Genomic DNA, 27,298 nt, shown 5'->3' with positions numbered 1-27,298 from the left:
CTTACCCTGCTAATGACAGATAATTCAAAATTGATGTGGTAGATCTGGCCTTGGTCTGTGGTGATGGCCAGTATCTCCTCAGATGGATCCATGCACATAGAGGTGATTGTTTGCTTCTCAGCCTGACCTGGCTGAAGACACTCATCCTGAGGAATCTGCAGATCAGAAGAACAGTTCTTAGTGCTTATGTGGTACCCAGTCGTGCAGTACCCGTTACAAAAGGGGAGAATTCATGCTTATTTACATTCTGTTGCACACTATACATGTACAGAGTGTTAGAATTTGGTTAAGACTTTCTGAACCATATACCTGTTCGGCTGCCTCACTTATAAGTTGTCTCACATAAAAACCTCTACCGAATATTAAATATGAATTCACTCACTCGTATTTCTGCAGCCTTCCTGTAGCCTTTGTCCCCTTTCAATTTCTCATAGAGGCAAACCAGGGCTGGTCCAGCTGAACAGACGAAGCCTGTAGAATATGGCGTGATGGCAGTGATACGTGGCTGTACAGTCAGAGATGACCCATTCACAACCAAGTCACTTTTGCTATTGAGAGAGAGAGAGAGAATGTGGGACACAGAGAATCAGGAAAAATTCATGTAAAATGATATTCTACCTTATTGTACACTGTGGGATAATACAAGTATTACAATGATAAAAGAGATAATAAAAAAGCAAGAGGGAGCAAGAGGATATTGGAGAGGTTCTCTGCATCTCTCTCTTCCCATCACTACCTCTTATACGGACTCTCCAGCTTCTGCACATGTCCGAAATGCACCATAAGCAATAGCAGTTTTCCTGTTTCTGTCCCTGCAACGATGTAGTCCTCAGACATCCATGCGTGGCACAGGATGTTCTCTATGTCCATTTGAAACAAGTTGGACTGATACAGGGTTTCTTTCTCCAGTTTGAAGATCTTGAAGACTCCTTTTCCACTCGCACAGATCTGTTTCCTGTCCTCTGGGTTAAAGCTGACCTGGGATTGAGAAACAACAAAAGTCAGTATACATACTTTCACTTAAAATATTGCTGTGAAACTGTTGTGCTACAAAAAATATGGGCATTTTAGTATACATTCAAAAGCATCCTGTTTTCATGTCCATATGCCTTTACCTACAACTGAAAGGCATGCAGAATTTTTACCTGACTGACAAGGCCAACCTTCGTGGTGCTCTCCATGGCAATGACCTTATTCTTTTCCCATTTCCAGTAGAAGAGTCTCCATTCAGGTTCTCCAGACTGGCCCAGAAGGTACTTTGAATCAGGAGAAAAAGCCATGCAGACAAACTCCTGTACCTTGATCGCGTCAGCCATGAGAACTTGTCTTTTTTGGTACTGATGGTTCTGAAGTTCATAGATGGTGATTGTGCCCTTCTCCTTGTGCTCTGACACAGCCAGGTAGCGCTGGTCAGGGCTTATAGCCAGCGCCCGTATGCCCTGGCTTCCCTTCGTAACTGTGGGATAACATTTGAGTGTTAGAAATACAACTGGGATATATTTACCATGTGATATCTAAAAAGACATGACTTATTAACTTGTATCTCCAGTGCCTAAACAATACAAATCAGGCTGGCAGTTATAAATCAAACATCATATTTAGAAACAAAGATAAATATCATATTTAGCTATGAAATTTCATATTTAGCTATGATCTCTGTCAAATAATCAGAATTACAAAACCTTGGGTAGCCTTGGGGACGAGCACAGCACATAGTTAAGTACAGAGACAGGTGGTTATGGCCTTTTGTCCAAGAGAAGTAGGCAAGTATTTTTTGATTACATGTCTCCCCAAGAAATCTTTTTTTGTGGCAAAGCAATAACTTTGATTGTAATCAAAGCTCAAATTATCAAATATCATATTTACCTATGATTTCTATAAGCATTTCAGTACAATCTTGAATGGACTTTGGGAAGTAAAATGAGTCTGTAATATCTGATTTTGGTTGAATGCTTAAGCATGTTTTTAAATTCATCATACAGGAGGCGAAGCTCTCAGAAGGCTTACCTGGAATGAAACTGTTCCATTTCTGATCAACGTGGTACTGCACACAGTGGTTTCCACCTGAGAAAATGACAGTTTGGGCATCTAAGAAGAGCAAGTTGTTTTTCACTTCTCGGTGCAAGCCAAAAATGTGGTGAGGCTCTAATTTGAATTCCCCAGTCATTGATTTTTCAGTCTGAAATGAGAAAAGGAAAACATTAGCTGTCTGTGTCAAATCATCAGAATTACAAAACACTGGGTAGCCTTGGGGACGAGCACAGCACATAGTTGAGTACAGAGACAGGTGGTTATGGCCTTATGTCCAAGAGAAGTAGGCAAGTATGTTTTTGATTACATGCCTGCCCAAGAAATCTTTTTTTTTTGTGGCAAAGCAATAACTTTGATTGTAATCAAACCTCAAAGCTGCTCAGTGGCTCAGTGGATAGTGTTTTTGTTTTTTAGCACCTAACCATGTCTTTCAGAGCCATGATCCATGGCATATCCCCATTAGCATAACCTAAACTGTGTCCAAACCATGTATAATCATTCTCGCTTTTCACAAATCCCAGCATGCATTGCGTGCTGGGAACTTCGGGCATCATTGACGATATGGGTACAGACTGGCTTTGTCCACAATACATATCAAATAAACACAAGTTATCAAGTGAAAGAAAGCCAGTCATTATAATGGTCTTAAAGTTCTGTACTGTACATGTATGACTTAATCTGAAAACTTAGACTCTTCAGACTACTGCATTTCATTGTCATTTCTGAATGTGGAATTGTTTATTTTGATGTAAATATACATAATCTGTAAATTATACTCTGTATCGATGAATGCTGTATTGTGGAGATGTCAAAATGATAATGAGTTCCGATGAAATTCTTGACAAATATTATTACAGCTTTGCATGGTCTCAGATTTTTTCAAGATTAATAGTGCAAGAAATGATTGCACATTTACAATTTGTCATCATTGTAAATGTACACTGTTAATGTTGTTGGCCAGAGTTATAGTGCTGAGTAGTTGGAGCATGCATTTCATGTAAACAAATGTACACTGTAAGGTGCTAGTAAGTTGCTCCTGTTACAGTATATGATTAAACTGATCATATAACTAATCTTGGCCAAAAAGTCATATTGGGTAGTAACTGGAGCTGTTAATATTTCCTGTAAATTTACAAGCTGTTAATAACTGGAAGCTGGTAGTTTTAAATGATGAAAGCTGAGCCAAAGAGTTTAATTTTGAGCGGCTAGTATTATGGCACTAAACTAAGGTGACCAGATTTCTGAGAAGAAAACCGGAGACATTTTCAGTTCGGCAGTGAAGATATCATTAAAACGTCTTTTTTTTGTAAGAAAAAGCGAGGACATTTCTGGTTTTCATGCATTTTGATCATGTGTTGCATAAAAAGTGGGATTTTCCTCACTGAGTGCACTGTTGGCCGATTCTGCAACTGCTTTAGGTTAACATTAATTAAAGACAATGTGAAAATCTCTGGTATAGGTACATAGATTTATAGACTCTTAAATTGTAGGCTAGCTGAAATAGATGTTTTAGACCCATGAAAGTAAATATATTAAATTAATTACCATATATGCCACTAGTAATGGACAATGTACTTAAAAATATACAAAACACACAGCACAATTTAAATAAAGTTTACTTCAATCCAAGCAATTTCAATGTATGGTAACATATTATTATTATTATTATTATTATTATTATTGAGGACACAAATGATTCCTGATCTCCCATAGCCTAAATTGTAGCCATAGCTGAACTGATGACTGAGCCTAAATGAGTAGCCTTCATCAAAATGTGTAGTCCACTGTACTGTACATCACAACAAATTATACAAATTACTGACACTTTGGTAACAGTACCATAAGCCTAGAGAATTACATAGCCAGCTACTCTGTGGGATAACACACCAATTTGTGTGTAAGTTTGCTTATTCTGTTTAACTGTTACAATTTTACCTCAGCTGGATTTCTATTACAGCAACGCTACATCTAGCAACAACTTCAGCTGACTGACTGGCGCTGCACTGAGCTTTCTCCTGCTAGCATTGGTCGCAGTAGGCTACGGTTTGTTCGGTCAACCACTACATCTCAATACAGTGTGACAAGCAATGTTATGTCATGTACAACATCGCAAAATGTAGCTTACACATTTAAAGGCGAAATAACAGATGACAAATAATGTCAATTAGGCCTACAAGAAAAGACGATGGTCCACCTGTCCAGGAGCAGATGAAGCAATCTGTCAAAGCTGAATGAGTGACTTCATTTTAAGTAAAGATTCTAGCACTCCGCTAAAAAGTTGTTCCTCAGCTCCACCAATCAAAATACTGGAAAAACTATTGCCAGAGGTGTTCTAGAACATCTCTGCTATCAGCCTGAGCCCATCTTAAAGTGATCCATAAAACAATACGTGAGGCGCCGCTGAAATCTGGTAGATGTTTGGGTCTGTTTTCTTTTTTCCAGGTCTGTTGGTCATGGTTAAAAACAGGGACATTTCCAGGGACAGCTCCAGCTGGAGACAGGCCACAAAAAACAGGGACGTCTAGTCACCCTACAGTACATTAAACTGAACAACATCTGGCACCTTGTAATATATTTCTTTTTGGGGAAAAGCAGGCTAACTTAGAGGCCAAGCACTCACAGCACCATTACAGAATGCAGTGGCAGTGCAGTCAGTCAGAGCCAAAGACAGTGCAGAGAGTGAAACTGAAAGGGCTGTATTGGGCGATAATATTTACCGTATAAGGATGACCGATTAAAAGCTTCTGTGCTGACGAAAAATACCATGGAACCAGTAACTAGACATAAAAGCAATCTAATAACATCACATTTCAGCTTGCATCCAATATTTGAACATTGAAACTGATTATATAGCACAATATTGGCAATAATGATTGGCTTTTGTACTGTGATCAGCAGCCTGCGCCTGGCCACCGGAAGTTCCCAACCGTGCGGTGGACTGTGGGATATGTGTAAGGGGAGAATGGAAATGGCCAGTGGAACCACAGTACTACTGTCTAGAGACCAAGACATGCTACTATTTTTTATTTTTAAGTAGAGCGGCAGCTATAATTATGGACTGTCGATAATTGTTGACACCTTTTCAGATTTACCAATTAAAAAAACAATTTTACAAAAATAAGTTTGTTACAACAGTTATTATTGGTTAATTAATCAACCGGAAGACCCCACCCACCCACCCCTCGCCTTTTGATCTTGTTGTCTGATGACACAGCTCATTACCCCAGATGGATTTTTTTTAACATAATCAGCAATTTGAGGGAAAACACGGATGTTATCATCACAGGTAAGCATGATGGAAAGATCATGGACATGTTTTTACTGATCAAATTCACCGATATTTCATGATCTCCTTGTCGAAACCTATTTTGTTTCTTACTCTTTCATTTGACAGTTGCCATTTTGTATCTAAATGCATATTTGAGAAGTCACGTGAGGTGTTGATGATAGTGATACAAACAACAATGAATGATTAACAAAATGTGATCTACGAAAATACTTAGAAAGTGGGTAGAAAGTGGAACAAAAAAGATTTTCTGACACAGGTTAAACATTATCAGTTCATTTGTTTACAAACATTACTTCTTCATTTACATAAACTCCGACATCGATATATTTATATAAAAGATATTTTGTACTAAATATAAGTCTATGTAAAACAGATTTTTCATAAAAACTGTTTTGTTAACACCACATACCGATTTTTTAAAATAAATAATCATCTGGATATCGATAATTGTGGAATGGGTGATACGATACGATAAGTAAACAGGAATCAACTCATTTTCCCCCCAGTGGAAGTTTGAGTAATTATTCCTGCACATTTTACGTACTGAAAGTCTTTTCTACTTTTGCAATGGCCAAAAGTTCACTAAAGTGTCAATAATTGTAGCTGCCGCTCTATTGGTTGCACGTTAACCACATAAATTAGCTAATTGGCCTTTACCAGGCAAACTAAAGCCTCGCTGTGTGGAGTCGACTCTCTTCCCAAATACCTGAGTCGGGGAATCGATTCTTTAAAAAAGCGGAAAACCAAATCCGTATGATGTGTCCTTTTGGAAAATATAAGTTAATAAGGCTATATCTGTCGTTACTGGGAATAAAAAATGGTTTTTAACGAATTTAAGCGACTTAAGAAGGCAAATTGGGTAACACTGATGCATACTTGCCAACCCTCCCGATTTCGGCGGGAGGCTCCCGATTTTAGCCTCCATCTCCCGCCTCCCGATCGTATTTGTTAAAAACTGGATAATCTCCCGGTTTGGGGAAATCCCTACCGCCAAGTTAAAAATACTCCCGATTATGTCCAATCAGAATCGTATGAGAAACACTGCTGATGTCAACTGATTTTTAACCAATCAACGAACAGTACGACAGTCACTTCCGTAATGTAGGATTCACCCAGGCTGTCCGACATTTTTTACAAGCAGTCATTCATCATGGCCACTAAACCCAATACCAAACAGCAAAAATATGAATGCAAATACCAGGTTGCATGGGAGAATGAATTTCCATGGATAAGCAAATGTTCGACCAGCCAGTTACACATTTTAAGGTAAAGATACCTTAAATCAGAATATAATGGACATTTAAGTGTGAAATTAAACTAGTCTTCCATACCATTTCAGAAACAAACTGTACAACTTCTAAAGTGTTTAGTAAAATTTTGCATGACAGAGAATTTGTTTGATGAGTGTATTTGAATAGTGTGGTAGTGTCTTAGTGCTCTTTTGAATTTATGTTTGAAAGTTTTAAGTGAAAGTTTACAAGTGAATTATCTGGAAAGTGATTGATTTTGATAGAGTTTTGAGGTTTTAAATGAAAGATGATGAGTATTTTGGTAGTACTAAAATTTTGCATTCGAGTGAATTTCTGGGGCGGCACGGTGGTGTAGTGGTTAGCGCTGTTGCCTCACAGCAAGAAGGTCCAGGTTCGAGCCCCGTGGCCGGTGAGGGCCTTTCTGTGTGGAGTTTGCATGTTCTCCCCGTGTCCGCGTGGGTTTCCTCCGGGTGCTCCGGTTTCCCCCACAGTCCAAAGACATGCAGGTTAGGTTAACTGGTGACTCTAAATTGACCGTAGGTGTGAATGTGAGTGTGAATGGTTGTCTGTGTCTATGTGTCAGCCCTGTGATGACCTGGCGACTTGTCCAGGGTGTACCCCGCCTTTCGCCCGTAGTCAGCTGGGATAGGCTCCAGCTTGCCTGCGACCCTGTAGAACAGGATAAAGCGGCTAGAGATAATGAGATGAGATGAGTGAATTTCTTTGTGGAGTATATTTTGATAGTATGGTACTATTTATAGTGCCATTTTTAAATTTTGTTTGAAAACTTTCAGTCAAAATTTGCAAATGAGCAAATTCCTTGGATGCGTTCCGACAGGATTTTGATAGGATTTCTAGGGATTTTTTAAAATTCTGTTGGAAAGTGTTTAGTGAGAGAGATGCATTTTAGTAGTACTAAGACAGTGCAGTGTTTATTTAATTGAGTTATTATTTTGGTTAAATCTTATTAAAATGTTATTTAATTGATATATGATATTATAGTTCTCGGCGGCACGGTGGTGTAGTGGTTAGCGCTGTCGCCTCACAGCAAGAAGGTCCTGGGTTCGAGCCCCGGGGCCGGTGAGGGCCTTTCTGTGCAGAGTTTGCATGTTCTCCCCGTGTCCGCGTGGGTTTCCTCCGGGTGCTCCGGTTTCCCCCACAGTCCAAAGACATGCAGGTTAGGCTAACTGGTGACTCTAAATTGACCGTAGGTGTGAATGTGAGTGTGAATGGTTGTCTGTGTCTATGTGTCAGCCCTGTGATGACCTGGCGACTTGTCCAGGGTGTACCCCGCCTTTCGCCCATAGTCAGCTGGGATAGGCTCCAGCTTGCCTGCGACCCTGTAGAAGGATAAAGCGGCTAGAGATAATGAGATGAGATTATAGTTCTCTGTATTTTTACATGAGCTTACAGAAGGAAAACACATTTGATGCAATCCAATAATACTTTCATTCACTGTGACTATTTTAAGAAATTAGAAACATTCTTCTAAAGCATCACTTGTGTTATTTTCTGTGGGTCTCTGTATGTATACAATATTCAGGCAGGAGATTTTTCAGCTAAAAATCTGATTTAAGACCTCCCTTTTTTAACAAACGAAATAGAGGAATATTTAAAATTTAATGATAATGGAGAGGTGTCACCGACTGTGCTTTGGGACGCATGCAAGGCAGTAATGAGATGCAAATTAATCGCCATGACATCCTTGCTTAAGAAACGCAGGAAGGAAAAACTGGATAAACTCCATAACGAACTAGAAATATTAGAACAACAGCATAAAAATTCATTAAACTCAAATATAAAAAGAGATGAAAATGAAAAAAAAAGAAAGAGATGAAATATATGCACAGGAAATTCAGAAAAAATTAATATACACCAAACAAAAACACTATGAAGGAGGCAGTAAACATGCTCGACTCCTTGCCTTTAAACTGCGAAAACAGCAAGCAGATAATACTGTTTATTCCATAAAGGACCCTGTGACTAAACAAACACTACATGACATTGATGATATCAAAAGTTGTTTTAAAAATTTTTATGAAAAACTATACACTCAACCACATGTAGATAGCGACAGCAAAATGGACGATTTTTTGAAATCAGTGAATCTGCCAATCCTTTCTGAAATTCAAAATAATACATTAATGTCAGCGATAACAACAGAAGCAGCGAAAAATGCCATAACAAGACTGAAAACAAATAAATCCCCAGGTCCTGATGGATATACAGCACAATGGTATAAAACTCTAAGAGAGGTATTGACACCTATTTTAGTGAAAACATTTAATTGGGTTTTACAGACTAAAGAGACTCCAATTTCCTGGAAGGAAGCGATAATATCGGTTATTCCAAAACCAGGAAAGGACAAATCAGAATGCACTAATTACAGGCCAATAAGCGTACTAAACCTAGACTACAAGTTATTCGCTTCTATTCTTGCTAAAAGAATTGACAAGATTCTGCCTCAGATCATACATTTAGATCAAACAGGATTTATTCAAAATAGACAAACCCAAGACGGTATAAGACGCACACTACAGATTATCAGACATATCACCCAAAACAACCTCCAGGCTATGATAGTAAGCTTAGATGCAGAAAAGGCCTTTGATTCTGTAAGATGGACCTTTCTATTCAAGGTAATGGAAAAATTTGGCTTTAATGAGACAATACAAACAATAGACTCACTATATAAAAAGCCATCAGCACGGCTGAAGATTAATGGAGAACTCTCAGAATCATTTATACTTGAACGATCAACAAGACAAGGATGCCCACTGAGCCCTCTTCTGTTTGCTATTTTTATTGAGCCTTTAGCTCAAAGAATAAGACAAAATGAAGCAACTGAGGGGATAAAAATGGTAGATGATCAGAAACTGGCGTTATTCGCAGACGATGTTTTAATATATCTAAGTAATCCAACACGATCTTTGCCAGCATTAATGACATGTTTAAGTGAATATGAATATGTTTTTTGAATCTGAGATTCAAAAAACACAGATTCTTAGTTTTGACTACAATCCTCCTATTGATCTCCGCCAGAAATACCAGCTAAACTGGGATGAAAAATCCATAAAATATTTAGGAATTCATATCCCTAAAGATCTGTCGAGAATAGCAGAAATCAATTATAAACCAGTTATTAAGGAAATTAAGGAAGATATTCATAGATGGAGCCTGATACCATATCTAAGCCTCAGCTCACGTATCGAATCCATCAAGATGAACATTCTGCCAAGGGTTTTATACCTCTTTCAGTCATTACCTTTAGAAACACCAGAAAAACAATTTCAAGACTGGGACAGACTAATTTCTAGATATATATGGGCTGGGAAAAAACTCCAGCTATCAAAAGAAAAAGGAGGACTAGCTCTTCCTATTCTAAAAGACTATTACAAGGCAGCCCAACTTAGGCCTTTAATAGGCCGGTGTACTCCTAGTTACAAGGCCAGGTGGAAAAATATTGAACAAACTATGGGAAAAGGACTTCCAGTCACTGCGTTGATTGGTGATCCATTATTAAACAAATACCTTACTGATCAAGATAATCCATGGATCACTAACTCATTAAAGCAGGGGTTTTCAAAGTGTGGGAGAGTCAGCCCCCCCCTCGGAGAGCAAATAAACAACCGCGCCCCCCCTTACAATTTTTGTTGTTGCTATACTTAATGTTCCATTCGTATTTTTAAAAAATGGTTGTTGTACACATTATTTTTTTCTTTTTCACATTTTAAACATCTGTGCTTTTTAAAACATCTTGTTTTACACATTTTAAACATCTCATAGCATCGTTAGCTAGCACCTCTTGGCAGACAACACACTGTAGCAGTGGAGCATCTTCAGATCCAGTCCATGAAAATCCAAACTTTAAATAATCGTGGTCATACTTCCTTCTTTTTCCAGTCCCCCAGGATTTTGCGGGCCTTTTTTGTGATTGTTGCGGGCCAAAATGTCTGATGTTGCGGGGGTTTTCCAAAAAAAATTGCGATGAAAGTTGCGGAGTTTTTTAGGTTTTTGTTACGATTACATTGCGGGAGGAAGTGAAAGTTGCGAGAAATTGTTGCGATTTTCTCTTTTTGTGATTAAAATTGAGTGATATGTTAAATATTAAGTTATTACTGAAAAACTATTGATTAAAAAAACAAAGACACTGAGAAATGGTCCTATAAACAACTTTACCAATATAAAAGATTACCAGGACTACAAAAATGCAGAAAAATAGGCTTTACTTATCCAAATGCACCTGTTGGTTCTAAAGTTAAAGTGCAGAGAACCTCACAGCACAACATGAAGTTACCTTAAAATATAATATAAATGCCTCAGCTTTCATATAAGAAAAAAACTATTAATACTAGTACTGTGTACAGTCAGTCTCTCCTGAAGACTAAATTAAACAATAATTATAAACTAATAAAATAAATAGCTCAGGCTTCACAGAAGAAAAAAAACAATTTGAACAGAATTTCACAGTATGATGCTGAAGCTGCCTACACTGTAAGCCCGGACTTTGTATTTAATTAAATGTTTTAATTACAATGTACGTAAAAATTAAAGTTTGATTGCATTACTAAAAAATATTAAGTATATTCTACTAATTTGTACACATAGTCAAAAGTGTTAATAAGTTTAAGTTGAATGGCCTTAAAATTCTAAGTTTTAGTCATGACCACGCCTCTTTTTTAATCTGCGCAGAGTTGTGAAGCCGCCATTTTAACTTTCACAGATCAGCAGCGGTTACGTGAGGTTTGGTAAAATTCAGAGTGAGCTTCAGCCAACGTTTCTTCTCTGAACTTAGTATTTTGGATCCTGACTGTCGGTGGGAATGTTTGTTTTAACTTTAAGAGCAGTGGAAATCGCGTGTTTTACAGTTTGATAGTTACAGGTGGTATTTTACCAATTTCACGTCATTTTCATCTGTTGGCTAAGTTGCTTTTGTCACTGTGGAGAGCTCTCTGGATTTGGAATGAGACACTTTTTTTTTTGAAAACTTTTCGGATAATGTAAGTATACAGCGTCCCGCTGGCAGTACGGGGAATGTTAAGGGGCTACGTATTAATGTTAGCACATATCTGGTTAAAGAAAAAACATGTTTCATGTTTCAATGTTTATTGTGCACTTCTTGTTAATAAAATACAAATGCAATGGAAAAACTTTATACACTGTCATTTGTTTTATTGCTTTAACAGGTAAATCGAATTCTTGTTAAGTTAAAATGTAAAGTATAATCACTAAAGATGAATTCTAGGAAAGTTTAAATATTAAGTTCAATCAAATAAACATATTTCAGTTTAATGTACTATAAATTTCAAGGCAACCAGTTTCCCAACACTGTTTGAGTAAATACAACTTATCAGGCTTTTAAGTACAAAAAACTTAAAATGGTTAGTTCATGCTGCATGGTAAAGCAATTTACATTTACAAGACATCTGAAGTTTAATGTACTATAAATTTCAAGGCAACCAGTTTCCAAACACTGTTTGAGTAAACTCAACTTATCAGGGTTTACAGTGTAAACAATGGAAAATAAAATACCATTTTGGCAAAAATGTTGGCATCCATTAATTTCTTGTATTAAGTAAAAAAAAAAAATAAAGTGCACACAGTCCTTCACTGTAAACATAACACACTTTCAGTGTTGCCAGATACTGCTGACGTTTTCCAGTCCAAAATATGTTCAAAACCCGCCAAAATGCACTTGAAACCTCCCAATCTGGCAACACTGCACGCATGCTGCTTCTCTTGAACACACGGAAGTAAGGCGGAAGGTAGTTTGTCGACGTCACCTCAAGACGACGCCAATGATTGGTCAAATTTGCGGGAAAGTTGCGGTGATTGGATATAATTGCAACACCGCCCTGAATTCGCGGGGATTGGTTGAATTTGCGCTGAAGTTGCAAATCGCAACATCCTGGAGGCTCTGTTTCTTTGCTTGGCCCAGACTTTGTCTCCTCACTCACTGTAGCTTTAGGTACTAAAAATCGATCCATTTTGTCTCTCACGTTGCGCCCCCCCTGAAGAATTCTGGCGCCCCCCCAGGGGGGGCGCGCCCCACACTTTGAAAAGCCCTGCATTAAAGCATTTGACCGATGGATTAAAACAGTTCAATTTAAAAAAGACTTGAAATGGTTTGCTTATGACCCACAATTTACACCAAGTCAATACGACCATAGATTCAAGGAATGGACCTCCTTAGGGCTTACCATACAACATACTATTCACTAAGAAGTAAAGGTACGGTTAGAAGTTTCCAAGATCTCAAGGATAATTTTGGTCTACAGAACCAGGACCTCTTCAGATATCTACAAATAAGAGACTATATCAGGAAAAACATTATAAAAAATTATGAATCTGAAAACGATATTCTACAGGTATTTGTAAAAGCTTATAAAGAGACCAAAAAAAAAGCTTATAAACATAAAAAAAGCTTGTAAAAGCTTATAAACATACCAAAAGAGATCAGACAGAATGTTGGAGATGTTGTGGAAGCAAAGAGGCGAATCACTATCATATATTCTGGTGTTGCCCTGTTGTGACCCCATTTTGGTCGTGCGTACATCAAATTGTAGAGACTGTGTTTTCAACAAAAATAACTTTTTGTTTCAATGTGTTATACTTGGTGGATCTAGAGGAACTGGAGTGGAGGAACAAAGATAAATATCTACTGAGAATATTACTGGTGGCGTGTAAGAAATCAATAACGAAGAAATGGCTGAAGAGGGAGGCACCTAGTGTAGATGAATGGATTGATATTGTGTACAGCATCTTTGTAATGGAAAGAATTACTTTCAATCTAAGAACACAAAAAGAGGTATTTATTGAAAATTGACAAAAATGGATTACATATATCTCTACCATAAGACCAGACTTCAGGTAATCTCAGATTGGACTATCAGAATATTTTCGTGTTTTTTCATTTCTTTGTCCTTTTTTTTTTTCTTTCCACCTTCATGACTGGAGGTGTTTTCCAATCCCCTTTTGTACGCTTTTACTTTTCCATGGATATTTTCTGTATTTGTCTATAGGTCTTCATGTTGACTGATTGTTTGTTTGTTCATTTACATACAAAATCAAAAACCAAAAAAAGTAAATGACAAAAAAAGACTTCCCTTTCATTGTTATTACTGTATTGGTCCTAACAGATGCGCAATGCGCGAACGCAAGACCATTTGCATGTGCGTCTATTATGCACCAAACGCCTAGGTTCCGAACGAATATCGGTCGATGTGCATGTTTTCGTTTCCGAAACGTTATGATCAGCTCGAAGCGGTTTTGACAGTTTCCGAATTTTATCACCAACCAATAGGAAGCAACGACCGCGCATGCGCATGAAGAAGATCCATGGCTGCCAAGTGTGAGTTGGATTTGTGTGTGCGAGGTTTTCATGTTTACCAACACGTGTGGAAACCAAAAATAAGTGAAACATTGCAGTGTCGAATAGAAGAAAATCCATTTGATAAAAACGCTGTCGCTGTTGTTCGCCAGGATAAAACTGTAGGCCACGTCCCCAAAGAACACTCGAAAGTGTGCCGGTATTTCATTGCCCGGGGTGGGGTAATTACAGTTGCCGTCATCGGTAAACGGCGGAATACAGGTGTTGGACTCGAAATTCCCGCGCGATATACATTTACTGGTGTGCCTGGAGATGTTATTAAACTGACAAAACTGTTGAGGTGAACAATTCAATCTGACAATCTACACTGTTGTTGACTATTTCTGGTTCGAGTGCAGCAAGTCTAGGCTATGCCATGCCGAACAAGCGAGGCAGTTACAGTGCTAGCTTCAAATATACATCGTCACAGGGTGCAAGAATGGTGCATTGCTGAGAAAAAACTGCGAGAAATCTCAAAGAAATCTAAGAGGGTACCTGGCGGTGGAAGGAAACTCAGATATGAGGAAATTGATGATACTCTTTGGAAATGGATAGTGTTTGAAGTGTTTGGTTGTTTGGTACATGTAGTTCCTGTACGGTAGTAAACAACTGATGTTTCCATATTAAAAATGTTGTAGTTTGAAATACTTCAACTAGTCTTGCATGCATATGTCAGTTGATATTTTGTTGCGGGTAGAGAATACTGTATTCTTATTTTGTGATAATATTGAGTTCATCCAAAGTCCCATTTTAATATTTTACATTATTGTCCAGAGTACCATTTGATATTCTGTATTGTGCTACGCTAGTCTTCATATGTGGGTGTTATCCAAAGTGTCAACAGATATTTTGTTTAAGGGTACACCACACGCTTATTATGTTTACATTTGTTTTCATTTGAAGTGCCATTTTATGTTTTGTTACAAGTTGATGTATTGCTAGTGTAATATTTTAATACATGCACATGCGTTCGAGTTTGTTAATGAACGAAAATGTGAGCATTAAAAAATAAATACAGGTTTTTTTCCATGGAATTGCTCACAAAGAATTGATAAAAAAGTATAGTCTACGGGAAAAATTTCTGGGGGAAATTACAAAATTGCGCGGGAATTTTTTTGTAAATAGGGGGGGCGCTCTTCTATTAGGACCAATACGGTACTGTATATTAAAATTCAAGACAAGAGTATTATTTCAGATTTTTCACTCTGAGCTCTCTCATGCCTGATACATGAATCCCATAACCCAGGGCTTTTCAAAGTGTGGGGCGCACCTCTCCTAGGGGGCGCCAGAGTTCTTCGGGGGGCGCAACGTGAGGAAAAATAAACCAGAATAAGTTACTATTGCAGACATTTAGCGAACTTCAGCTAGCCTTTGCCAGAGACAAAATGGATTTTTAGTACCTAAAGCTACAGTGAGTGAGGAGACAGAGTCTGGGCCAAGCAAAAAAAGAAGGAAGTATGACCACGATTATTTAAAGTTTGGATTTTCATGGACTGGATCTGAAGATGCTCCACTGCCACAGTGTGTTGTCTGCCAAGAGGTGCTAGCTAACGATGCTATGAGATGTTTAAAATGTGTAAAACAAGATGTTTTTTTTAAAAAAGCACAGATGTTTAAAATGTGTAAAAAAGATGTTTTAAAAAGCACAGATGTTTAAAATGTGTAAAAAAAAGAGGTTTTAAAAAAGCACAGATGTTTAAAATGTGTAAAAAAAGATGTTTTAATAAAGCTCATATGTTTTAAATGTATAAAAAAAGATGTTTTCAAAAAGCACAGATGTTTAAAATGTGTAAAAAAAGAGATTTAAAAAAACAGATGTTTAAAATGTGTAAAAAAGATGTTTTAATAAAGCTCATATGTTTTAAATGTGTAAAAAAGATGTTTTCAAAAAGCACAGATGTTTAAAATGTGTAAAAAAGATGTTTTAATAAAGCTCATATGTTTTAAATGTGTAAAAAAAAGATGTTTTCAAAAAGCACAGATGTTTAAAATGTGTAAAAAAGAGGTTTTCAAAAAGCACAGATGTTTAAAATGTGTAAAACAAGATGTTTTCAAAAAGCACAGATGTTTAAAATGTGTAAAAAAGAGGTTTTAAAAAGCACAGATGTTTAAAATGTGTAAAAAAGATGTTTTAATAAAGCTCATGTGTTTCAAATGTGTAAAAAAGATGTTTTCAAAAAGCACAGATGTTTAAAATGTGTAAAAAAAGAGGTTTTAAAAAGCACAGATGTTTAAAATGTGTAAAAAAGATGTTTTAATAAAGCTCATATGTTTTAAATGTGTAAAAAAAAGATGTTTTCAAAAAGCACAGATGTTTAAAATGTGTAAAAAAAGAGGTTTTAAAAAGCACAGATGTTTAAAATGTGTAAAAAAGAGGTTTTAAAAAAGCACAGATGTTTAAAATGTGTAAAAAAGATGTTTAAAAAAAAGCACAGATGTTTAAAATGTGTAAAAAAAGTTTTAAAAAAGCACAGATGTTTAAAATGTGTAAAAAAGAGGTTTTAAAAGCACAGATGTTTAAAATGTGTAAAAAAAAAGAGGTTTTAAAAAAGCACAAATGTTTAAAATGTGTAAAAAAGTTTTAAAAAGCACAATGTTTAAAATGTGTAAAAAAGAGGTTTTAAAAAAGCACAGATGTTTAAAATGTGTAAAACAAGATGTTTTTAAAAAAGCACAGATGTTTAAAATGTGTAAAAAAGGTTTTAAAAAGCACAGATATTTAAAATGTGTAAAAAAGCTTTTAAAAAGCACAGATGTTTAAAATGTGTACACATTTAAAACATATGTGCTCATATGTTTTAAATGTGTAAAAAAGATGTTTTAATAAAGCTCATATGTTTTAAATGTGTAAAAAAGAGGTTTTAAAAAAGCACAGATGTTTAAAATGTGTAAAACAAGATGTTTTAAAAAAGCACAGATGTTTAAAATGTGTAAAAAAGAGGTTTAAAAAAACACAGATGTTTAAAATGTGTAAAAAAGATGTTTTAAAAAGCACAGATGTTTAAAATGCGCAAAAAAGAGGTTTTAAAAAAGCACAGATGTTTAAAATGTGTAAAACAAGATGTTTTAAAAAAAAGCACAGATTTTTAAAATGTGTAAAAAAAAAGTTTTAAAAAAGCACAGATGTTTAAAATGTGTAAAAAGAGGTTTTAAAAAGCACATATTTTTAAAATGTGTAATAAAAGAGGTTTTAAAAAAGCGCAGATGTTTAAAATGTGTAAAAAAGAGGTTTTAAAAAGCACAGATGTTTAAAATGTGTAAAAAAAGAGGTTTTAAAAAAGCACAGATGTTTAAAATGTGTAAAACAAGATGTTTTAAAAAAAGCAGATGTTTAAAATGTGTAAAAAAGAGGTTTTAAAAAAGCACAGATGTTTAAAATGTGTAAAAAAGAGGTTTTAAAAAGCACAGATGTTTAAAATGTGTAAAAAAAAGAGGTTTTAAAAAAGCACAGATGTTTAAAATGTGTAAAACAAGATGTTTTTAAAAAAGCACAGATGTTTAAAATGTGTAGAAAAGAGGTTTTAAAAAGCACAGATGTTTAAAATGTGTAGAAAAGAGGTTTTAAAAAGCACAGATGTTTAAAATGTGTAAAAAGAGGTTTTAAAAAAACACAGATGTTTAAAATGTGTAAAAAAGATGTTTTAATAAAGCTCATATGTTTTAAATGTGTAAAAAAGATGTTTTCAAAAAGCACAGATGTTTAAAATGTGTAAAAAAAAAGGTTTTAAAAAGCACAAATGTTTAAAATGTGTAAAAAAGATGTTTTAATAAAGCTCATGTTTTAAATGTGTAAAAAAAGAAGTTTTCAAAAAGCACAGATGTTTAAAATGTGTAAAAAATAAGATGTTTTCAAAAAGCACAGATGTTTAAAATGTGTAAAAAAGAGGTTTTAAAAAAGCACAGATGTTTAAAATGTGTAAAACAAGATGTTTTCAAAAAGCACAGATGTTTTAAATGTGTAAAAAAGATGTTTTAATAAAGCTCATGTTTTAAATGTGTAAAAAAGATGTTTTCACAAAGCACAGATGTTTAAAATGTGTAAAAGAAAAAAATAAAAATGTGTACAGCAACCTTTTTTTTTTAAAATACGATTGGAACAGGGCGGCACGGTGGTGTAGTGGTTAGCGCTGTCGCCTCACAGCAAGAAGGTCCTGGGTTCGAGCCCCGGGGCCGGCGAGGGCCCTTCTGTGTGGAGTTTGCATGTTCTCCCCATGTCCGCGTGGGTTTCCTCCGGGTGCTCCGGTTTCCCCCACAGTCCAAAGACATGCAGGTTAGGTTGACTGGTGACTCTAAATTGACCGTAGGTGTGAATGTGAGTGTGAATGGTTGTCTGTGTCTATGTGTCAGCCCTGTGATGACCTGGCGACTTGTCCAGGGTGTACCCCGCCTTTCGCCCGTAGTCAGCTGGGATAGGCTCCAGCTTGCCTGCGACCCTGTAGAAGGATAAAGCGGCTAGAGATAATGAGATGAGATGAATATCAACAATTCAAAAACTCTTTAATTGTATAAATTTCAAATGGTTTGCAATTAATTGGGATCCACTGTTTTTATCGTTTCAACCGCACATCAGACCCTCGTCCAATTGAAAATGTCGTTCAAGCACTTTTCTCCCCCAGGAGAATTTTGAAAAGTTGGCAAGTACAGTTAGGTCCATATATATTTGGACACTGACACAAATTTTGTTTTTTTACCTGTTTACTGAAACATATTCAAGTTATAATTATATAATGGACATGGACATAAAGTCCAGACTTTCACCTTTCATTTGAGGGTATCCACATTAAAATTGGATGAAGGGTTTAGGAGTTTCAGCTCCTTAACATGTGCCACCCTGTTTTTAAAGGGACCAAAAGTAATTGGACAATTGACTCAAAGGCTATTTCATGGGCAGGTGTGGGCAATTCCTTCATTATGTCATTCTCAATTAAGCAGATAAAAGACCTGGAGTTGATTTGAGGTGTGGTGCTTGCATTTGGAAGATTTTGTTGTGAAGAAAACATGCGGTCAAAGGAGCTCTCCATGCAGGTGAAACAAGCCATCCTTAAGCTGCGAAAACAGAAAAAAACCCATCTGAGAAATTGCTACAATATTAGGAGTGGCAAAATCTACAGTTTGGTACATCCTAAGAAAGAAAGCACTGGTGAACTCATCAATGCAAAAAGACCTGGACGCCCACAGAAGACAACAGTGGTGGATGATCGCAGAATGAAGAGAAACCCCTTCACAACAGCCAACCAAGTGAACAACACTCTCCAGGAAGTAGGCTTTTCAATATCCAAATCTACCACAAAGAGAAGACTGCATGAAAGTAAATACAGAGGGTTCACTGCACGGTGCAAGCCACTCATAAGCCTCAAGAATAAAAAGGCTAGATTGGACTTTGCTAAAAAACATCTAAAAAAGCCAGCACAGTTCTGGAAGAACATTCTTTGGACAGATGAAACCAAGATCAACCTCTACCAGAATGATGGAAAGAAAAAAGTATGGCAAAGGCGTGGTACAGCTCATGATCCAAAGCATACCACATCATCTGTAAAACACGGCGGAGGCAGTGTGATGGCTTGGGCATGCATGGCTGCCAGTGGCACTGGGTCACTAGTGTTTATTGATGATGTGACACAGGACAGAAGCAGCCGGATGAATTCTGAGGTATTCAGAGACATACTGTGTGCTCAAATCCAGCCAAACTGATTGGTCGGCGTTTCATAATACAGATGGACAATGACCCAAAACATAAAGCCAAAGCAACCCATGAGTTTATTAAAGCAAAGAAGTGGAATATTCTTGAATGGCCAAGTCAGTCACCTGATCTCAGCCCAATTGAGCATGCATTTCACTTGTTAAAGATTAAACTTCAGACAGAAAGGCCCACAAACAAACAGCAACTGAAAACCGCTGCAGTAAAGGCCTGGCAGAGCATTGAAAAGGAGGAAACGCAGCGTCTGGTGATGTCCATGAGTTCAAGACTTCAGGCAGTCATTGCCAACAAAGGGTCTTCAACCAAGTATTAGAAATGAACATTTTATTTACAATTATTTAATTTGTCCAATTACTTTTGAGCCCCTGAAATGAAGGGATTGTGTTTTAAAAAAATGCTTTAGTTCCTCACATTTGTATGCAATTATTTTGTTCAACCCACTGAATTAAAGCTGAAAGTCTTTATTAATTTTACTAATTAAAGCTGCATCTGAATTGTTTTGTTCAAAATTCATTGTGGTAATGTACAGAACCAAAATTAGAAAAATGTTGCCTCTGTCCAAATATTTATGGACCTAACTGTATGCTGATGAAAGTCTGGTCTTTAGAAAGATCGAGAAAGCTGCTTGAGTTGTTTCCGAGTCAGACATGACTAACGCCGAAAAGCCGACTGTAGAAAATGTCGAGCACGGTTGAACTCGGAGTAGTTTACCTGTATGTCAGAAGAATGGGACGAGCTCTTCTGTTCTTTCTATTTTTAATCTGGTTCAACGTTTGCAGGTTTCCTTGCAAACATAAACTGCGTGTCTTTCTCCGAAAATAAACATACAGCCTTAGCGTGCCGTTATTTGTCACGTAGCAACTGTTATTACGTGTCAGAATGTTCAGCGGATGATTCGAATTCTTTTGACAGAAACAAAGTGATGTGTCACTCACAAGTGAGTCGACTCTTTTTGACTCTTGTCAAAGTTATAGTTTTCTACATCAGTTTTAATATAAAAAAAAACACACACATTTACGCACACATTTTAGTAGAGGAATGAATATAGTATGAATTGTTCATATATACTTTCATATTAGTTGTGTTTTAGAGTAGACATTTCACTCATAAGTGAGTCGAATCTGTTCGAAGTTATCCTTTCTGTGATCTGATAAAAATGCACGTGTGGACACGTCTGTATAGAAATTAACTTTATGAACAAATTTTTATTATTTTTTCTTTCATTATAAGCCTATCAAATATAGGTACATTAAATAATAAAAATTCGCAAAAACAAACATTTGCTGTCGTTATATTTATCTTTATTCATACAGAAATGTAATTTAATTTTGGAATTTATTTTGCACGGAATACTTAAAGCCAAATAAAACATACCAGTAGTAAATACTGAGAACTCACCATTTTACTGAACTGTACCTGGAAGTTGACTTTTAAGATCATATCTTGACACACACACACACACACACACACTTTGTTTAGGATTTGGGGAATGTTCTATCGAAAATAGTTGAATAAATATAGTGATTTATGTCACCTCACAGCAAGCAGGTCCTGGGTTCGAGCCCAGCAGCCAGCGAGGGCCTTTCTGTGTGGAGTTTGCATGTTCTCCCCGTGTCTACGTGGGTTTCCTCCGGATGCTCCGGTTTCCCCCACAGTCCAAAGGTATGCTGGTTAGGCTAATTGGTGGCTCTAAATTGACCGTAGGTGTGAATGTGAGTGTGAACGGTTGTTTGTCTCTGTGTCAGTCCTGTGATAACCTGGTGACATGTCCAGGGTGTACCCCGCCTCTCGCCCATAGTCAGCTGGGATAGGCTCCAGCTTGCCTTCGACCCTGTAGAACAGGATAAAGTGGCTAGAGATAATGAGATGAGATGATATATATACAGGTGCTGGTCATATAATTAGAATATCATGAAAAAGTTTATTTATTTCAGTAATTCCATTCAAAAAGTGAAACTTGTATAATGTATACATTCATTCCACACAGACTGATATATTTCAAGTGTTTATTTCTTTTAATTTTGATGATTATAACTGACAACTAATGAAAACCCCAAATTCAGTGTCTCAGAAAATTAGAATATTGTGAAAAGGTTCAATATTGAAGACACCTGGTGCCACACTCTAATCAGCTAATTAACTCAAAACACCTACAAAGGCCTTTAAATGGTCTCTCAGTCTAGTTCTGTAGGCGACACAATCATGGGGAAGACTGTTGACTTGACAGTTGTCCAAAAGACGACCATTGACACCTTGCACAAGGAGGGCAAGACACAAAAGATCATTGCTAAAGAGGCTGGCTGTTCACAGAGCTCTGTGTCCAAGCACATTAATAGAGAGGCGAAGGGAAGGAAAAGATGTGGTAGAAAAAAGTGTACAAGCAATAGGGATAACCGCACCCTGGAGAGGATTGTGAAACAAAACCCATTCAAAATGTGGGGGAGATTCACAAAGAGTGGACTGCAGCTGGAGTCAGTGCTTCAGGAACCACCACGCACAGATGTATGCAGGACATGGGTTTCAGCTGTCGCATTCCTTGTGTCACGCCACTCTTGAACAAGAGACAGCGTCAGAAGCGTCTCGCCTGGGCTAAAGACAAAAAGGACTGGACTGCTGCTGAGTGGTCCAAAGTTATGTTCTCTGATGAAAGTAAATTTTGCATTTCCTTTGGAAATCAAGGTCCCAGAGTCTGGAGGAAGAGAGGAGAGGCACAGAATCCACGTTGCTTGAGGTCCAGTGTAAAGTTTCCACAGTCAGTGATGGTTTGGGGTGCCATGTCATCTGCTGGTGTTGGTCCACTGTGTTTTCTGAGGTCCAAGGTCAATGCAGCCGTCTACCAGGAAGTTTTAGAGCACTTCATGCTTCCTGCTGCTGACTAACTTTATGGAGATGCAGATTTCATTTTCCAACAGGACTTGGCACCTGGACACAGTGCCAAAGCTACCAGTACCTAGTTTAAGGACCATGGTATCCCTGTTCTTAATTGGCCAGCAAACTCGCCTGACCTTAACCCCATAGAAAATCTATGGGGTATTGTGAAGAGGAAGATGCGATACGCCAGACCCAGGGGCGGACTTACCATTAGGCAAACCAAGGCGGTTTCCTAGGGCCCCCCAAATTTGGGGGCCCCTAACAGTCAGCCCCGTCACGGTAAACACCAAACAATATGTATGTCATCTTAATTCGTCTCTGATATTAAGTAGTCAACGATATAAATGGAAAAACACACCAAAAAAGCATCAGAATATTGAATTAATGTGTATATAGTATTTGTCCCAGCACCCCCCCCCCCCCCCCGGTTGTTTTACATTGGACTAGTCCATGATCTGACAACGTAGACAGGTGCGCGACGGAAATTCAAACCAAAGCAGAGGGAACTGTAAACAAGATGAAGCGCAGTTATGAGAGTGGTTGCGCTAAATGAAAAAGGGCACAAAGTAAAAAGAATGCAGTGGCACTTCTGAAACTAACTACATTTTTCAAATCGCCTGAGTCTGCTACAGCCTCAACCTCCGCTGTTGTCATCCCTCTGTATCTGTCTCTCAACCACTGTATTGCCTGTCACTAAATGGCTCTCTCTCTCACTCACTCACTCCCTCCCTCCTTCACTCTCTCTCACACACACAAACTCTCTCTCTCGTACATTTATCTTGGCATCAGTCTTATCCCATTGAAATGTAGAGGTTTCGATAGAGTAATATCCATTTGTGTTGTAGTTCTGATAACAGTAAGATCATTTTGTATCTCTGGTAATGTGTATACGTATCCATTTGTGTTCTACTTCTGATAAGAATAAGATCATTTTATATCTGGTAATATGTATCTGTGGAGTAAAAATAATAATTGGATTTCAGATATCCTTGTTTTATTAAAATATGGAGATTGACTCTTAAAATTGGCTATCTCTCTGTCTCTTCTTCTGTTGTTTGCCTTGTCGCTCTCTCTCTTTCTGGTTTGATCTGAGCAATAAACACTGTCAGAATTTTGGCAAATGCTGGAGTAATCTCAAACCTGTTTCACTGTGGAGCTTACTTGGGGCACATTGTTAGTGGCAGTTTGCTATCTTTTTTTCTGAAATTACAGCAAGGAGATATAGCATGTGCCAAGTAGGGATGATCATTATTCTGTATGTGTGTTTCAAGACTGACTTTTGAGGGCCCCATGTCTGTATTTTGCCTAGGGCCCCAAAATGGCTAGAACCGCCCCTGGCCAGACCCAACAATGCAGAAGAGCTGAAGGCCACTATCAGAGCAACCTGGGCTCTCATAACACCTGAGCAGTGCCACAGACTGATCGACTCCATGCCACGCCGCATTGCTGCAGTAATTCAGGCAAAAGGAGCCCCAACTAAGTATTGAGTGCTGTACATGCTCATACTTTTCTTGTTCATACTTTTCAGTTGGCCAACATTTCTAAAAATCCTTTTTTGTATTGGTCTTAAGCAATATTCTAATTTTCTGAGATACTGAATTTGGGATTTTCATTAGTTGTCAGTTATAATCATCAACATTAAAAGAAATAAACATTTGAAATATATCAGTCTGTGTGTAATGAATGAATATAATATACAAGTTTCACTTTTTGAATGGAATTACTGAAATAAATCAACTTTTTCATGATATTCTAATTTTATATATATATATATATATATATATAATATATATAAGGGCGGCACGGTGGTGTAGTGGTTAGCGCTGTCGCCTCACAGCAAGAAGGTCCTGGGTTCGAGCCCCGGGGCCGGCGAGGGCCTTTCTGTGTGGAGTTTGCATGTTCTCCCCGTGTCCGCGTGGGTTTCCTCCGGGTGCTCCGGTTTCCCCCACAGTCCAAAGACATGCAGGTTAGGTTAACTGGTGACTCTAAATTGACCATAGGTGTGAATGTGAGTGTGAATGGTTGTCTGTGTCTATGTGTCAGCCCTGTGATGACCTGGCGACTTGTCCAGGGTGTACCCCGCCTTTCGCCCGTAGTCAGCTGGGATAGGCTCCAGCTTGCCTGCGACCCTGTAGAAGGATAAAGCGGCTAGAGATAATGAGATGAGATGAGATATATATACCAGCACCTGTATATGCACTGCCTAAAAGTGGCACTCCCAATGAGGGCATGAGCAAAATATTTGCAAGGGCACAAAGTCAACCTGAATAGAATAATAACGCATATCAGAATCAAGTTTAATGCCAAGTACGTTCTCAATTTGCTTTGGTGGTTGGTGCTTGGACAGTTAAGATAATTAAAAAAAAAGACAAAAGTAGTTATATAAATAGAATTTTAAAAAATAAGAATCTTAGCTATACAAATTTGAAAAGTGGACATATTTAAGGGGTACGTGCATGGGTTGTTTTGAATTCCAAGCTCTACAGTATGTCCCAGAATGTGCAAAAATACGTCACATGATGAAGATGGAGGAAAATCATGATGAATGTGTGTAATGGGCTAATTGAACAACCAAGCTGTATACTGTGTGCCAGAATGTGCAAATAAAAGTTCACAGAATGAAGATGCGTGACATGACCATGAAATGTGCATAATTCGTCAGAGACGAAGTGCATTAATGTAACAGACTGAAAGTGTGAGGTTAGAGTCAGTGGAGGTCTCTGACCTTATTGACGAGGCCAGTGGGAGTGGGGAAAAAGCTGGCCTTATGGCATGAGGTTTTTGTTCTAATGAACCGCAACCTCCTCCCAAAGGGGAGTGATTCAAAAAGTTTGTGTCTGGCGTGAAAGGGTAAAGGATAATCCACAATCCTTTCTGCTCTCCTTAGGATCCGGGACTCGTACAGGTCCTGAAGAGATGGAAGGTTGCAGGCAGCCGTCCTCTCAGCAGAGCGAATGATGCGCTGCAGTCTTCCCTTGTCCCTAGCAGTGGCAGCAGGGTACCAGATGGTGATGGAGGAAGTGAGGATGGACTTGATGATGGCGTTGTAAAAGTACACCATCATTGTTTTTGGCAGATCAAACCTCAACTGCTGCAGGAAGAACATCCTCTGCTGTGCCTTCTTGGTGAGCGAGTAGGTATTCATCTCCCACTTGAGGTCCTGAGTGATTGTAGTGCCCAGGAAGCGAAAATACTCCACAGAGGTTACTGGGGAGTCAAACAGAGTGATGGGGGAGGGTGTGGCAGAGTGCATCCTGAAGTCTACAATCATCTCCACTGTCTTTAAAGCATTAAGCTCCAAGTTGTTTTGCCTGCACCAGGACACCAGATGGTCAATCTCCCACCTGTAGGAAGACTTGTCCTCATCAGAGATGAGTCCAGTGAGGGTGGTGACATCTGCAAACTTCAGGAACTTGACTGGAGGTGCAGCTGTTGGTCCACAGGGAGAAGAGTAGAGGTGAGAGGACACAACCTCGGGGGGATCTGTCGCTGATGGTTTGGAAGTCAGAGACGTGTTTCCCCAGCTTCACATGCTGATTCCTGTCAAACAGGAAGTCAGTGATCCACCTGCAAGTGGAGTTAGGCATGTTCAGCTGGGAGAGCTTGTCCTGCTCAGGATGATGGTGTTGAAGGCCAAACTGAAATCCACAAACAGGATCCTAGCAGAGGTTCCTTGGGAGTCCAGGTGCTGGAGGATGAAATGAAGAGCCATGATGGCAGCATCTGCAAATTTGTTGGGTCTGTAGGTGAACTGCATGGGGTCCAGGAGTGGGTCAGTGATGACTTTAAGGTGGTAAAGCACAAGGCGCTCAAAGGATTTCATATCCACACAAGTCAGGGCGATGGGTCTGTAGTCATGTAATCCTGTGATCCTTGGCTTTTTGGCAACAGGTGGAGACCTTGAAGCAGGCTGGCACATGGCAGCGAGGTGTTGATGTCTGAACACCCGAGACAGCTAATCAGCACAGTTCTTCAGGGCAAATGGTGAGAGTATTCAATATGAACCATCGATTTGTGTAGTGTGTTTCGTGTCAGTAAATTGCTGCATTGTCTTGTGACAGTGATACTAATAACGAGATACACACTGCAGTTATGAATACATATTTATTCCTTTCTTTTTGACACCGCATACCATACACCAGAAACACCACAACATTTATTATGGTGTGACTCTGCTGTGTGCCTAGTGGACAGCAGTGAACCAGTGCTTTCAATTTACATCATTACTATATAGTTACGATTGAATATTACTGGAGAAAATAACTAATTGATAGACATTTCAAACAAATAAATATATCGAAGTTCATGTCCAACAAGATTTACTCAATGGAATTACATGAATGTAGTCACCCCTGTGAATCAAAACGATTTGGAACAGGAAGTTGCATCAAAATTTCCTGAAGCTCATAAAAAAAAAAAAATCTCAATTTTTCTTTATTTTCAATGATTGTGATATTGACTGAAGACATTACTTTGAAAGAACAACCCTGTTACCCAAATTATACATTTTGTTGTTGTTTAAAAAGCAAATTATTATGAAACAGGTTTCTTTTAGACCAACCAGTTGTCAGACATTAAAGAAGAGTCAAGGGAATATCAATCAATTACAGTTTTATTAAAGCCAACACTAATGGGAAGAGAAGGAGAATCAGAAGAGCCACTTACTACCAGAGTTTAAAGACACACTGACATGACCCACACAGACAAATAGTGAATACACAGCAACTTCGATGCAAAGCATTTGAGAAACATTCATGATTTCTGGTTTCATGATTTCCTGACACCTCACA

At 38.0% G+C, this 27,298-nt stretch overlaps 1 protein-coding gene across 1 annotated transcript in view; it reads right to left on the bottom strand.

Annotated features, from left to right (window-relative positions):
* Positions 1-26,427, bottom strand: part of LOC132869289 (cilia- and flagella-associated protein 57-like) — a 62,775-nt gene extending 36,348 nt beyond the window's left edge. The window contains exons 1-9 of the mRNA XM_060902631.1: positions 26,162-26,427; positions 25,981-26,075; positions 25,824-25,937; positions 25,375-25,715; positions 1,988-2,179; positions 1,146-1,448; positions 735-978; positions 383-501; positions 6-155 (exon numbers count right to left, since the gene is read on the bottom strand). Of these exons, the coding sequence (XP_060758614.1) occupies positions 6-155; positions 383-501; positions 735-978; positions 1,146-1,448; positions 1,988-2,179; positions 25,375-25,715; positions 25,824-25,937; positions 25,981-26,075; positions 26,162-26,427 (1,824 nt within the window). The remainder of the gene's footprint in view (positions 1-5; positions 156-382; positions 502-734; positions 979-1,145; positions 1,449-1,987; positions 2,180-25,374; positions 25,716-25,823; positions 25,938-25,980; positions 26,076-26,161) is intronic.
* Between the last annotated feature and the right edge of the window lie 871 nt (positions 26,428-27,298).

The sequence above is a fragment of the Neoarius graeffei genome, chromosome 2, assembly GCF_027579695.1.
Source record: "Neoarius graeffei isolate fNeoGra1 chromosome 2, fNeoGra1.pri, whole genome shotgun sequence".
NCBI lineage: Eukaryota > Metazoa > Chordata > Actinopteri > Siluriformes > Ariidae > Neoarius > Neoarius graeffei.
Note: the sequence above shows the minus strand (reverse complement) of the source record. Positions and strands in the feature narration are given on the sequence as shown.